Genomic DNA, 14329 nt, shown 5'->3' on the forward strand with positions numbered 1-14329 from the left:
TTCTCCACAGTGGGAACCAAAGCAGCTTACATTATTCTCTCCTCCTTTTTATCTGCACAACAACCCTGTGAGGTGGGCTAGGCTGAATGTATGTGACTGGTCCAAAATAACCCAGTCAGCTTCCACCGCAAGATGGGGATCTGAACCTGGGTCTCACATAGGTCTGGACTGAATTCTTTCCAAGTCCCCATTTAAGCCTTCAATCCAGATTGGTATTCCATAGAGTAATTGAGCAGCTAATTTGGCATTAAAAACTTTAAGGGCTTCCGGCATGTACTGGTTACCCCTGGTATAATGGAAACGTGTAATTGCCACAGAAATGTTGTTTGCTGCCTCAATTGCTCTCTCTTTATGATAGACCCATCTGGTGTTATATTAAAAGTGGATACCCAAATACTTAAAGCTTTTGACTTGTTCAATGAAATGACCTCCAATATTCCATCTGGATGGCTTCCAACTCTTACTGAAGATCATAATTTTGGATTTTTCAAAATTCAGAACTAGCCTATTCTTTTCACAATAGTCTACAAAGCTCTTCAAAAGGCATTTCAACCATATACGGGTTAGAGACAATAGCACTTCGTCATTAGCATAAAGGAGTAAAGGGGTGGGGATCGAGCCAAATTTAGGACTGTGACCATTGATCAGATCTAAGGTGGGTGCCAAATCATTTATAAATAGGTTGAATAGAAAGGGCGCTAAAAGGCAATCCTATTTGACTCCTATATTAATTGGAATTTTGTCAGGTCACCAACGTTGTTAAGTCTAACTTGGCAGGTTGTATTATGATGAAGCTTCATTATTAAATGTAAAAGCCTCAGTTCCATTCCCATCAACTTAAGTTTCTCCCATAGACGTTCTCTTATGCACTAACTGGAGTCTCTGAATTGTCTTTGAGTAGAGTACAGTGCATCACAGTAGTCTAGTCTCAGTGTTACTATAGTGTGGACCCAGGTGGCCAGATCAGCCTAGCTGGTTCCTGGGCCATGTTTAATTTAGGAAGCCATGTTTGTTGTCAGGTCATTGGCCCCAGCACTAATGTTGCCTAATAACAATACAATCAACATATTGTCACTGTTTTTGAGATGCATTACAAGAGAAAATATGCTCACAGAGTAAGAGGTTGGCGTGTAACAAAATAAGCCTCATGTGCTTTCCTTAATAGCCCAACATCTATCTAGGGTAAGTTTAATCAGTATGCATTTAAGAATTGTCCTGCTGGTTCAGACGAGTATCCATCTGGTCTTATACTCTGTTTCCAGCATTGCTTGTTTCCAACAACCAGTTTTCACTAGTACGCTGCTTCTAAATACAGAATGTATCAGCGTCATGGCTAGTGGACGTTAATACTGTTTAACTGGCTCCAGTTATTTGTTTAATCCTTTCTCAAAGTCATTTAAACTAGTGGACCATGACCTTATCCAGTAGCAGTGAATTCCAGAAGTTAATTCTAAGTCTGAAGTCTAATGCCTGAGCAGGGTTTGTGTGCTGTTTGTAGAAACCCATATGTCTACCTGAGTGGCGTATACACAGCTGACCTGGTTACTGAGGTGCCAGGTCTTTTTTCAGATCACTACTATGGTGGGGATTTGTCTCCTATAGTCTTCTAAAGGTGATTATGTTTTGTGGAAATCAACTTTTGCTTTAGATTTATTCCATTCCAGTTCACTTTCTTGTTATAATCATACTTCAGTCTAGGATAAAAAGTATGGATGCTTTGTGGGATCAGGCTGTTTTATGAATCACTGCTGTGTGTGATTAAAGTGTTGTATATGAATGTAAATCTGACACAAATTTCTCTTGGTTGTAGACTGATGTCACAATTTCCATGAGCATTTTTTAGCTCTGAAGCACTCACTGGAAGCTGGTTGAGCCAATGAAAAAGGAATTCATTGAGATGACCTAGAAAAGGAGGGAAGACAATGGTGCAGAAAAAGAAAAGCTGTCCTCGGTTACTGGATTATCTTGTGATAATTGGAGCCAGGTAATTTAACAACAATCCAGATGTGATTTACCCGGGATAAATCTGTTTGAGGATGTGTTTTAGATGAGACTGGCCAGTTAGAAGGTTTGGGAGAAGGAAATGGTCACTAAATGGCAATCAAAAGAGAGAGCAGCCTGTATCTAGGCATCAGTTGGAGACATCTGAAACATGAGATCTTGACCAACCACAAACTCATTGGGTGATCTTGCATATGATGCTCTCTTGGGTCTCAGTTGCTCTTCTCCCCCTCTCTCCTAGCCCAGTATATAATATGAAGATACTAATTTTAGTCTCTGCCATATTAGAGTGGAGGAATCCAATAGGGAACCACATCCGTTAGCACCTCTCAAATGCTCGCCCTCTTACGTGAACAAAGCAGTCTCCCACTGTCTTTGCTTCCTGATGCCAACTTCCTCCCTTTTATATGCCTCTCCCTTATGTACAAGCAGTTATCACCTGTCTTCACACATTTCTTTTTATCAGGATGATATCACTGGGTGCATGGACCATTGTTTGAGTTTTATAAGTCCATAGATTGCTCTCTCGCTCCTGGTTAGGATTTCATTCCTCATCTCCCTTACTATCTTACTGCTGGATAGAGTACTGCCTTGTGGTCTAGTTACAGCAGATTCCTGTGGATTTTTTGCCATACAAAAGTATAACTAATGAGTTTCTGTACTAAAACCATTTTACATTTTCTTTCCTTGTAGGCAACCAAGCAGTGATAGTGTGGCACAGACACCTGAACTACTACGCCGTTATCCTCTAGAAGATCACACTGATTTTCCTCTTCCTCCTGATGTAGTGTTCTTTTGCCAGCCAGAGGGATGTTTGAGTGTGAGGCAGAAGCGCATGAGCCTGCGAGATGATACTTCATTTGTTTTCACGCTCACAGACAAAGATAAAGGTGTCATTCGCTATGGGATATGTGTCAACTTCTACCGCTCCTTCCAGAAGCGTGTGCCCAAGGAGAAGGGGGAAAGCAGTGGAGGACATCGTATTCGAGATGGGCAGAAAGCCCCCAAGTCTGGAGATACTTCCACTGCCCAAGAAGAGATGGCTAATGAGAGTTCAGAGAGTGGTGGTTCTCTGCAGCCACCAAGCACAGAGTCCACCCCAGATGTCAATCGGTCGCCTCGGAGTAAACATCCAGCAAAAGGCACTCACCGTTCTCGTAACAGCACCCTAACCTCACTTTGCATACTTAGTCACTATCCTTTTTTCTCTACCTTCCGTGAATGTCTATATACCTTGAAGAGGCTGGTAGACTATTGCAGTGAGAGACTCTTGGGAAAGAAGCTGGGCATCCCTCGAGGAGTGCAGAGGTACTTGAGGGGATGGAGAGCTTTCTTCAAATCCCATGTTTAGAAATGTCATTTCACCCACTGGGGTGTGAGGTTTGCCTTTTAAAGGAGAAGGGTAGGCACAGAATCTCCCTGATTTCACTGCTTGTTTAGAAGACATGATGGAAAAGTGTAGGTTGAGAAGTGGCCACATAGTTTGGGCATGGTGTTGTCACTGCAGGTGCAAAAACACCTGCACCATGCTGTCCCTGTATCTAGTAATACAGTTTTCTATGCTTTCAGTAGTATGCCAAAGTATGCACCAATGCAAGACAAGCCTCCTGTGTGGTTCTGCTTTTTTTTAGCTGAGCTTGGAGATGTTGTGTTTTTTTAGGTGAAAAGGGGATCATCAGTGGCCTTCTTTATACTCTAAAGTGGACCTGTGGTCTGTAGCTAGTGGTTCTTAAGCTTTCCTCTCAGCCTGTAATGTCTGTAGGTAACCTGGTGGCTTTGTACTAGCCAATTTGTAGTTCTGAAGTTAACATTCCATCTTATTTCAGTTACTTTGTTCTAGCTTGACAGGTTCTGGTGGCCTCTTCTCTGATTCTAAGCACAGATATATAATGAAATAAGAATTGCAGTTTGTATTGAGAAATTTGGAGATGTATGTAGGGAAAAAAGCCACAGACCTCAGCTGGCCAGAGCACACCGCCAAATGGGCATCATAGCAAGCTGCAGTTTCTTTCAATCTATTAAATCTTCAGTCTCTGCTCTATCTATGAAGAGGCAAGGGAGAGGAAGGGGGGCTGAGAATAAACCTGCCAAATCTTCTAAACGTACCATAAAGTGCCCTAGTAATGTTGCTAGCCAGTGAACACATCTCTGTAGACAAATGGTTTGATAGTCAAAATACTACCCTTTAAATATCGTTGAGGATTATCCACTTGGACTTAACTTTGTTGTGCAACAGTGCCTGGACATTGGTTCCATGTAGTCTCATAGGACATATTGTCTCTTGAGTTCTCAGCACCTGATTTGTTTGGGTAATTTGGTTTCTTCTAGTGACATGAAAGCACAAAGATATTTTCACAAGACTGCCAAGGCCAGAAAGAATTTCTGGAAGCATGTGGAGGGTGAAGTCTTACTACCATGAGACCCCAGACAAAGGTTCCCTTTGTCCACCCTTTTACATCAAACCAAACATCATATGATAATTCACATGATTTGCTGTTAACTTTAAAATGATGTTCTTTACCACTTCATACGTGGCAAAAATAATGTATAAACTCTGTGTGTGTGTGTGGGGGGGTGGTGGTTCCACTGCTGTCTCAAATGTTATCCAAACATGTGTACTGTATTTTTCAAATGAATATTTTTAAAAATACATCTTCTACAAGTGACTTCTAGGAGATGTATTATAAAAGGCAGTGCCAGGAGAAAAGGAGAGATTAAATATGATTAAAAGCAGTTTTTTCAACATCTTATGAAATGTTAAAAGCTAACAAGAGCGCAGAACTTTTAGGGTACAGTGTAATAAAACAAATTGTCTTGCTTTGTGTTTGCTGATCTGTAGGACCAGTGGTACTTCTAAGTGCTATCCAAATGCTTGTTTTCCTTTCTTGCCCAAAAGTTGCTTTTTCTGTTCATGGTCAATGCCTTAAGTTTGATCCATGCATTTTAAGAATTGTGCTAAATTCTGTTGCAAGAGAATTTTGCTCCCATTACTTTAGGAGATGATATTAAATCCCTGCTATCCCACCCTTCTCCTAATCAAAGTAGTAAAACCAGAGCAATCCATCAGGCATCATTTTAGGTGTATGAAGTCTAGTCTGATCTCTTATGTGAGGATTCCAATAACTTGACTATTTATGAAAGATTCTCAGTACATTGAATTAATCTTGTTGCTTTTGTACAGGGATACTATGTGGCGGATTTTCACAGGCTCTCTTCTAGTGGAGGAGAAATCCAGTGCATTGCTACATGATTTGCGTGAAATTGAAGCCTGGATTTACAGACTGCTTCGCTCTCCTGTGCCTGTTGCTGGCCAGAAGCGTGTGGATGTGGAAGTCTTACCACATGAATTGCAGCCTGCCTTGACTTTTGCCCTCCCTGACCCATCCCGTTTCTCCCTGGTGGATTTCCCATTGCATCTGCCCCTGGAGCTGTTAGGGGTGGATGCTTGTTTGCAGGTGCTGTCCTGCATTCTGTTAGAACACAAGGTGAGAAGGGAACTGAATCAGTCAATCCACAGACACTTGTGCAGCAGACTTTTGGAATGACATTGTCCATTCTAAATCATTTCAGCAGAAGCTTAGCAAAGATGATTGTGAGAGAACTTAAAGTGTGTCTGCTGCAGCTCACAAGTAATAAGGGTCCTGAAGCTTCTGTGAGAAAATGTATATTTGTTTGAAATAATATTAGGGAATGTTCTAATAGCATTGGAATGTAGGTCATATGAAGTCAGAGCATGAAAATACTGCATGTTAGTGGTTAGATGCTCCCACTACACTAATATGGTTTTCTTGGTTGCAGGTAGTGCTACAGTCCCGGGACTATAATGCACTCTCCATGTCTGTGATGGCATTTGTGTCTATGATTTACCCACTGGAGTACATGTTCCCAGTGATTCCACTTCTTCCCACATGCATGGCTTCTGCAGAGCAGGTATGCCAGTATGTCAGAGAAAGTGTATTACTTTGATTCTGCTTAAACCTTCTCTTAAGGAAACATTTGCATTCTTCCCTTCATTACCTGATTATCAAAACTGAGATACATGTTTTCTCTGTGCCTGATAAGTGCTGAGGGGCTCATTATACACTAGTCATGAACACCTGTATTCTCCAGTGCCTTAAAATGGGGTTCTTCCTGTTTATAGTGAAACCTTTGACTAAAAGCAACCAGTATCCTTTGATACTTTTCTATTTATGAAAATACTCAGTACTCTTCGATTTTTGTCAGCTGTTTCCACTGATCTCAGAATGTGATTTTTTAAATAAAATACATATTTTGTAAAGAATTTAAGTATCTTATTCTTATACGTACAAAGTGGTCTCCTATCCAGATTGCAGATCAGGGTTACTGTCTGCCTGTCTTTGATGGTGCTTCAGCATCTTTGTTCCCAGATCATTCACTGAGCTCCAAACATGGTGATTTCTAATGACAACTTGATTGTGCTCCAACTATCATTCTCTCTTCAGTTCAGTGGTCAGATTTCAGTGATTATATTTTCAGGCAAAATACTATAAGGATTTCAATTCTGTTAATATTTTCTACCCACTACAGCTACTTCTGGCCCCAACACCTTATATAATTGGAGTCGCAGCCAGCTTCTTCCTTTACAAACTAGATTTTAAAATCCCTGATGATGTGTGGCTTGTTGATCTGGACACCAATAAGGTAGGTTACTCATATTTAGAAGACTGTGCTAAGTTACAGGAAGAGGAAGAATTTAGTTCCTGCCTCCCTGATAGGAATGTGGGAAACACCCATAAGATGTCTTCTGCCTCAGAGGGGAAAGGCCTTGCATTCGTGCTCGCTCACTCTCTCCCCTTTTGTAGAATGACTGGCCCCTGATGGAGTCTGAGAGGGGAGGGGGCAGGTGATAAGCAGGCTAATAGAAGGAACCTTCATCTCCCTCCCACTGCTTTCTGATGGAGTAATGTTTTTCCAAAAATAATTAGAATTAGATATGAGTTCATTAGGTCACATTGTGATAAATGGATGACACATTGGAAAACCAAGGCTGCAATCCTAAGAATACTTTCCTGGGAGTAAGGCCCTTCGAATTAAATGGATCTAAGTAGACCTGAGTGTTCCTAAAATCACCTTCTGCATTCAGTTTAGAGCCTATCTAATAATCTGTAAGCAATAGGAAAGAAAATTAGACAAAGTAAGTCGCTTGCTGTACCTCCTGCTGTAATTCTAGCTTGCTTCCACGAAACAAGGCAGTTTTATTTTAAAAAATTCAATTTCAGGTGATTGCACCTACAAATGCAGAATCATTGCCTGTTTTACCAGAGCCAGAAGCTTCAGAACTAAAAAAACACTTGAAGCAGGTGAGTGAGTATTTTGGTAGGTGTTGCAGAGAGGTGTTTTAGAACTAATTTATTAGTTAATGGAAGACACAGATATGATTGTATCAATATCTGTGGAGAGGTCATCTCAGTAATCTAAGAAGCATGGTTAACTTATTTCAGACTATTGATAAATTCACATTATTCTATTCTGCCACTGTCTCCAGCATGAAGGCTTCCTCTTGTTGCATGATTTTGAATTCTGTCATTATATTCAGCAGGTAACTGTAAATGATAGCATAGACTTGAAGAGTTTAGTAGAGCATATCTGGCACCCAAGGGGTTTTCTTAATCCCCCAACCTACCATAGATTGTAGCCCTGCATGAATAATAATTTCCCCAAAAGGCCACTTTGGAACAGTCTTTGATGAAGCACAAGAAACCATAGTTGAAGATGGACAGGAAAACCTGGTGTGAACATGCAGATATGTTTTGATGCAGACTCTGAACTCCTGATATTTTGGAAAAGTTTAGATATAATTTCCTTTTATGGAATGTATACATACTATTTCCTTCTTTAATTGCATCTCCTATTGATTTTATTTGTTTAAAACATTCATATGCATTTTTTGTCAGATAACATGTGTCCAAGTTTAAAAGAGAAGATTATGTCAAATATACATAAGATTTGGTGACCAATGAAAGTATTAGGAGGATAAAGATGTGAAATGTCCTCTACTTAGTTCTGAGATGTTTTTCTTAACTGACAGAAGCTAGAAGTTCTTCTTGTCTCCAAAATGTCATGTTACTGTCCCAAAGCACAAAGTCTTTGTTTTTTCTATGCCAATTTTTAATTGTTCATTTATTTTCCTTCAGCTTGGTTTGTGAAAGTGCAGTTTTAAATAAACAATAATAAATAAAACTAATTCAATTAATTAATTGTTCATTAACAGTTTTCAGATACTTTTTGCATTGTTCTTGGGATATATGTACATTAGGGATAGGAACGAACTGCATTTTTGCAGTTTGGTTCGTGGTTTGTGGCTGAACCATGGACTTACATGAAGTAGAAGGTTGGTTTGCAAAACAAATCAGTTTGTATGGGTTCATGACCCCAGATTTCTGCTCCTTGCTGCTCTCCACGGGGAGCAGAAAGCAGGAGTTTAAATAGTTCCCAGCCATTTAAACCAAACAGCTGAGCAGTGCAGTGCCGCTGAGCTGTTTGGCTTAAATGGCTCAGAGCTGAATCCAAGAAAGCCCCTTTAAACAGCTGTGAGGCACGGAGCAAATTGGTCTGTGGGGAGCAGTTTGCTCCATGCCTCTCAGCTGTTCAAAGGGGCTTTCTTGGGCAGTGAGCCAATGAAAGCCTCTCTCTCAGCTGTTTAAAGGGGATTTCTTGGGTAGTGAGCCCTGGGGCTGGCTGCCAAAGAAAGCCCCTTCAAACAGCTGAGAGGCATGGAGTGAATTGCTGAGAGGCACAGTGAATTGGGGAGCTAGCTGCCAAAGAAGGCCCCTCTCTTAGCTGTTTAAAGGGGCTTTCTTGGGCAGCGAGCCCCAGGGGTAGACTTGTCATGGACTTTGGTTCCCGAACCACAAACAGGGCAAAATGTGTCCCAAATTTTGCTTGGTTGTTTGGTTCATGCCCATCCCTAATATACACTGCGGGAGTTCACAGAGTGCAAAAATCTGAGGAGGACATTGGATCACTAGTCACTAGCCTGGTTGGCTGTGAGAATTAACAATTCCTTCAAGGTTTGTTTGATTTTTAGAAAAGTGTAAGGCTTGTTCATTTCTTTCAAGCAGCTCATGGATCACAGCCAGATGGTATAGCTATGTGTGAGCAGGCAAACTTAAAACAATTTTGTGGGCTAATAACTTTGGAGTAATTTACTGTGCTCGCCATCTATACATTTAGAGTAGAAAGGAAGTCCCCTGGACATTTATGAACATGCTTAGTAAATACAGAACATCCATGAGCATTCTGAATTATACTTGGAGGCAGTGCATTTAATCTCTTACTGCGGTTTGGAGTCTGATATGGGACATTCATATGGCCATTTTGTGTGGTTGTGAAGTAGTGAAATTACGGTCAGTTGCTGGTTTGCTAGTTTGGGTTTTGTTTTGTTTTTTGCATAGTAGCCAGTTTTGAGTGCGCACTTCAAATGGTGTTGGATTGTAGTTTACTATTACGTTTCCCAACCCATATAAAATAGTTTCAGATGTGATAAGCCATGATCTTGATATAAAACATGTCAGAACACTGACAGTATTGGTTACCATAGAATATATGTTGCTATCAGGTCAAAATTGTCATCTGAATTAACCCTTATTCCAAATATCTGTGCAAACTTCTTTCTCTTTACAATCCTCATAGAGTTTTTGGATTTTCAGTTGACCATCACTTTTTTTCCATTTTTTGACCATCACTTTTTCCATTTTCATATTGCTGTCTATGAGGTTCACATTTCTCTCTCTGTGGTCATATTAAGTTTTATTGTTTTTGAGTCCAGTTGACTGAGCCTGTCAAAATTAGGTTTATATTTCAATTTCTGTTTTCTACTTCTCTCTTCCTGCTCCTCCTCCTTGCATGCTGCATGCAGTATTTAAAGGTAAAGTGTTATAGTAATCACACAATGACTGCTGTTTCTGTCTTCTTAGAAAAGCAGAACTGTACATTGAACTCTCTATTAATTCCCTCTTGTATACATCTACGGTAAACAGCCATTGACCTTACAGTAGAATCTACAGCTCCTCTTTCAGACTTGGTTTGCTTTTCTCTCCACAGTTTAAGGGGGTATTCAGCAAAACTCCCACACATTTGAGCACTGGAAACAGAACTAACCAACATGGGTTCTTTTTTTCTTTTGTTCATTTAGTGCAAACCATGAAATCTTATTTTCTGGAGAGAAAAGGGGGAATGGGAAAGATGGCAGAAGTGGTGGTGGTGGTAGCAGTGGTAAAATCTCGAAAAGACTATTATGGATGGGTACATAAATAATTACATAAAATTCTGATGGGCTTTTCACTGTGCATTCAGAATAGTCACAGCTTTAGGCTTTAATGAGTCATTGGAAATATCTGCTTGCATACAAGTGGCTGGCTACTTTTTTGAAGTTAAAAAGTGACTGGGAACAGATGTGTGGGGGTAAAGCAGTCTGGTCTCCCTCAGGAACTGTGCCTATTTATGGTCCCTTTTTGTTTTCTTTCTCATCTGTGGTATTTAGTAGTAATCGTTTTTTCTCCATCTGTCTCTCTGTGGTCATGTGTTCGTCTTGGCTCTATCCACTGATGTTGTCATGTGATCTTCCATCTTGCCTCCAGTGTCTGGTTAGCATGACTGCAATCACTCAGCAACAGCTGCTCACGCCTGACAAAAAGGTGTCTTTATTTTACTTTTTCCCCTCTCAAGTTTTCATTGGATTATTTTTTAAATCTGTTTTTATTTATTGGCTTTTGGAAATAATCAGAGGGAAGTTTAGAGGAAGACAGTTGTGGGAGAGACTGTTGATAGGGAAGACTTGTGGAAAAGTTTTGGGGAGGGCTTTAACTGTTAAGTATACACAAGAGTAAGGGTAGGGTGTGATTAGACCAGTGAGATTGTATGTAACATGTGGAAGCTAGACTTTTAGGCCTTTAGCACATGATTGGGGAGAAATTTGCAGGATGTGGGATGTTAAGTTTGTGAACATGCTAGCTCTGCTTTATGAGATGCTGAAGGTGATAGAGTTGATGGAGGTATAACTGTTGGAAATAGTGCCCTGCCCCAGGAATCTGGACTCCCTGCTGTGATAGAGCACACTGACCTGCACCTGTTGTTTCACTTGCAGTGCAAGGCTAAACAGAGTTGTACCTTTCTAAGCCCACTGAAGTCAGTGTGCTTAGAACAGTATAACTCCATTTAGGATCCTACTGTTAGAAAGATAGTTCTCAAAGCACTGGATATGGGAGATAGGACCAAACGGTCAAGCCGGCTGCCCAATGGGGACACAGCAACCCTGTAAAAGGTGGCTGGGCAACTGGTCTTACATGCAGTTGCTGCAGATAAGTAGTTTTGTTGGACTCTAGTTCTTTTCAGCTGTGACCTTATACAGCGTACCACCTCTGGACACCTGTGCTATGATCTAGCAAAGCAGAATTACAGGGAGATTGGTTCCAGTGTCAGTTATGGAAATGGATATCTTGTTCATCCATTGCTGAGAGTAACCTCTCAGTCTTATAATGCCTATGTTGTTCTGCATCTTGAACTATACTTAAAAAAGACTGACATCAGGTCGCAGTCCACAGCAGCATGTGAGAAGATCCACAGGTGCAACTATGGTTGTGAGGCTCCTTGCTTCAAAGCACCTTATTGCAGTTGTTAGCCTCAGACTCAAGCATGGGCAACTGAGAGTGAGAGAAATTTGAAGAGGTTTGTTGTACACATAGGAAAGCGCATGTGTGCTTCAGAACTCTTTGAATTTGAACCTAAGTGCCCAGAAGGAGCCAGGACTGAGGAAAATGGCTACCGGCTTGAAACATCTAGGCTGAGTATTTCTGCCTGTCCTACTGCAGGAATTTAGCCTGAATGTGGCCACGGGTGTGAGCTAAAGGTCAACAACCTAAGAGCTCTTGGCCCTCGGCTCTTAGCCCATGGATCAGCCTGTAGCCTTATACAGAACAAAGAACCTGGTGGCCATGAACCCAGGATGCTTGGTCTACTTTTTGTCTCTTGCTGTTTTTATACCATGTTTATATAAATTTGTTTTAAATAGTATTTTTTGTGAGCCACTTTTGGGTCCTGTCAGGGAGAAAAGTAGAATAAAAATATACTTAATATACTAAGGCTGCAGTCAAAGAATGCCGAGGTGTTTCTGATCTGCATTAAATAATCTGGTGAATATCCCCTGGGTTGCGTATTTCTTTTTTGAAAAATACATTCACAGTAATCTGTGTACCTTTTCCTTGACCAGTTAACCCACATGTGAGGAATGGTGGAATAGTCTATCAAACCAAGGGCCAAGAGCATACTAAGTTGATTCTTGTTTGCATGTAAGAGCTGAAAAAGATGCCAGTGGATTCCAGGGAACTAGAATCTGGAACTTGGCTTGTGATGGCACGTGAAGCAAGGCAGTGTTTTATTGTCATTCTTGTTTATTATGCATGTGACCTGTTGCTCTTTAGGCTTTGGCCAGCATGAGTTTGAATACCCAGCCCATTCTTAACTTAGAGAAGTTTCATGAAAGCCAGGAGATCCCACTGCTTATGGGAAGACCTCAGAATGACCTGCAATCCACACCTTCTACAGAATTCAACCCCTTGATTTATGGCAATGATGTAGATTCAGTGGATGTGGCCACTAGGTGAGTCTGAGCAATACCTTTGGGCCAGCCCTCCAAATAAATTCTGTCCATTGATGAATGATAAATATTATTTTCATTTTGAAATAATGTAACACTGCTTATTATGAAATTATAGCTATATAAATAGAGAGGTTCTGTGCTTGATCATTTCTGTTCACTGACTGTCTATAGTTGAGGTTGCATGATTATAGAAGGCAAGACTAAATCACTCTCTGTATGAATGTGTTTGTAGAAATCTTTGGGCAGTGATGTAAAAAAACAGATTCCCTCAGAGCTGATGATTGTACTAGAATAGAAATTTAAGCTGAAACTATTCTTCCTTTAAAAAAAAGCATGGAGAGTAACACTTTGATCCCAAAAATTCCTTTGATTTCCCATGAAACATATGTCCATGAAATATGCTTAAGACTGAAATCAGTTTCATAGTATACTGACAAAATATCTCCCATATTGGAGGTGCCAGTGTGGTGTAGTGATTAGAATGTTACTTTAGAACCAGGGAGGCTGTGCTATGAAGCTCATTAGATAACTTATGCCAATCGCTCTCTCTTAGCCTCAGCTGTTTTACAGGATTTTGTGAGAGAAAATGAGACAGAACTATATATACTGGACTGATTTCCTTTGAGGGTTTTTCCTCCATAATATATAAATGCTCTGTCCTTCACTGGTGCTGGAGATATTACACTTTTTTTTTTAGGGTTGCCATGGTGAGATTCTTCAATTCTCCAAATGTTTTACAAGGATTCCAGATGCATACCCGCACGCTTCGTCTCTTCCCCCGGCCAGTGGTTGCTTTTCAGACTAATTCCTTCTTGGCCTCACGACCAAAGCGGACACCCTTTGCAGATAAATTGTCCAAGACGCAGGCAGTGGAATACTTTGGAGAATGGTCACTCAACCCAACTAATTATGCTTTCCAAAGAATCCACAATAGTAAGTCCAGATCTTGTGTCTTCCATTTCATATGACTAGTGTTTTATCTTCTAATAAACTGCCGAGTCACTTCCTAAATCTGTTTTTTCTGTAGAGGACTTCTTTTTCCAATAAAGTTTCTTTAGAAAGCCCCTAACTCAGGGTTCCCCAACCAATGTTCCCTCTAAGCTGCGGAGGCTTGTGAGCAAAAATTCTATTTTGTGAGCTACTAGCATGAAAGTTGTGAACCAGCAATTTGGCTACGGCATAAATTAGTTTGCTCTGGAGCCCTCCTTCCTGAGCTGAGACAAAAATGTGTGAGCTGGAGGCTAAAGAACTGTGAGCTAGCTCACACTAACTCAGCTTAGAGGGAACACTGTCCCCAACATGTTGCCTTTTGGCACCATGGCTCTCATCGACACCTTTCCTGGTGTCTGCCAGGTATTTTCAGGAAATGGGCAGGGACTTTTCCCCAGCAAGGCTTCTGATTGGAGACTTGATTCACTGTGCAGATTTTTAAAAATATTGCTGTGTGACTGAAGGTAAGCTGCAGCAGCTGTTTTGTGGCTGGCTTCGCCTCCTGCGGCAGCCATTTTATAGCTGCACCAACCTCACTGTGTCAAAATTCAAAAGGTGCCTGCAGGCTCAAAAAGGTTAGGGACTCTTGCCCTAAAATGTATCAGTGAATTCTGAATGTTTTTCCTTAAAGTTTTATCTGCCTTTTTGGTGAAACTGTGGTCTCATTTTGATCAATGCTTCTGAGGGGCTGTGGCTCAGAGGCAGAGTTTAGGCTTGTGT

The 14329-nt window shown here is 40.8% G+C and overlaps 1 protein-coding gene across 2 annotated transcripts in view; it reads left to right on the forward strand.

Moving 5' to 3' along the window:
• The first annotated feature begins 1905 nt into the window (after nt 1–1905).
• The window catches only part of MADD (MAP kinase activating death domain), a 95001-nt gene continuing 82577 nt past the window's right edge, over nt 1906–14329 (forward strand). For both annotated transcript variants that reach the window (XM_015426408.1, XM_015426407.1), the window contains exons 1-8: nt 1906–1984; nt 2695–3309; nt 5183–5486; nt 5800–5931; nt 6550–6663; nt 7242–7322; nt 12441–12619; nt 13317–13552. In XM_015426408.1, the coding sequence (XP_015281894.1) occupies nt 1923–1984; nt 2695–3309; nt 5183–5486; nt 5800–5931; nt 6550–6663; nt 7242–7322; nt 12441–12619; nt 13317–13552 (1723 nt within the window). In that variant the 5' untranslated portion in view covers nt 1906–1922. The remainder of the gene's footprint in view (nt 1985–2694; nt 3310–5182; nt 5487–5799; nt 5932–6549; nt 6664–7241; nt 7323–12440; nt 12620–13316; nt 13553–14329) is intronic.

This window comes from Gekko japonicus, unplaced genomic scaffold (assembly GCF_001447785.1).
Source record: "Gekko japonicus isolate JY-2015 unplaced genomic scaffold, Gekko_japonicus_V1.1 scaffold835, whole genome shotgun sequence".
Classification (NCBI taxonomy): Eukaryota; Metazoa; Chordata; class Lepidosauria; order Squamata; family Gekkonidae; genus Gekko; species Gekko japonicus.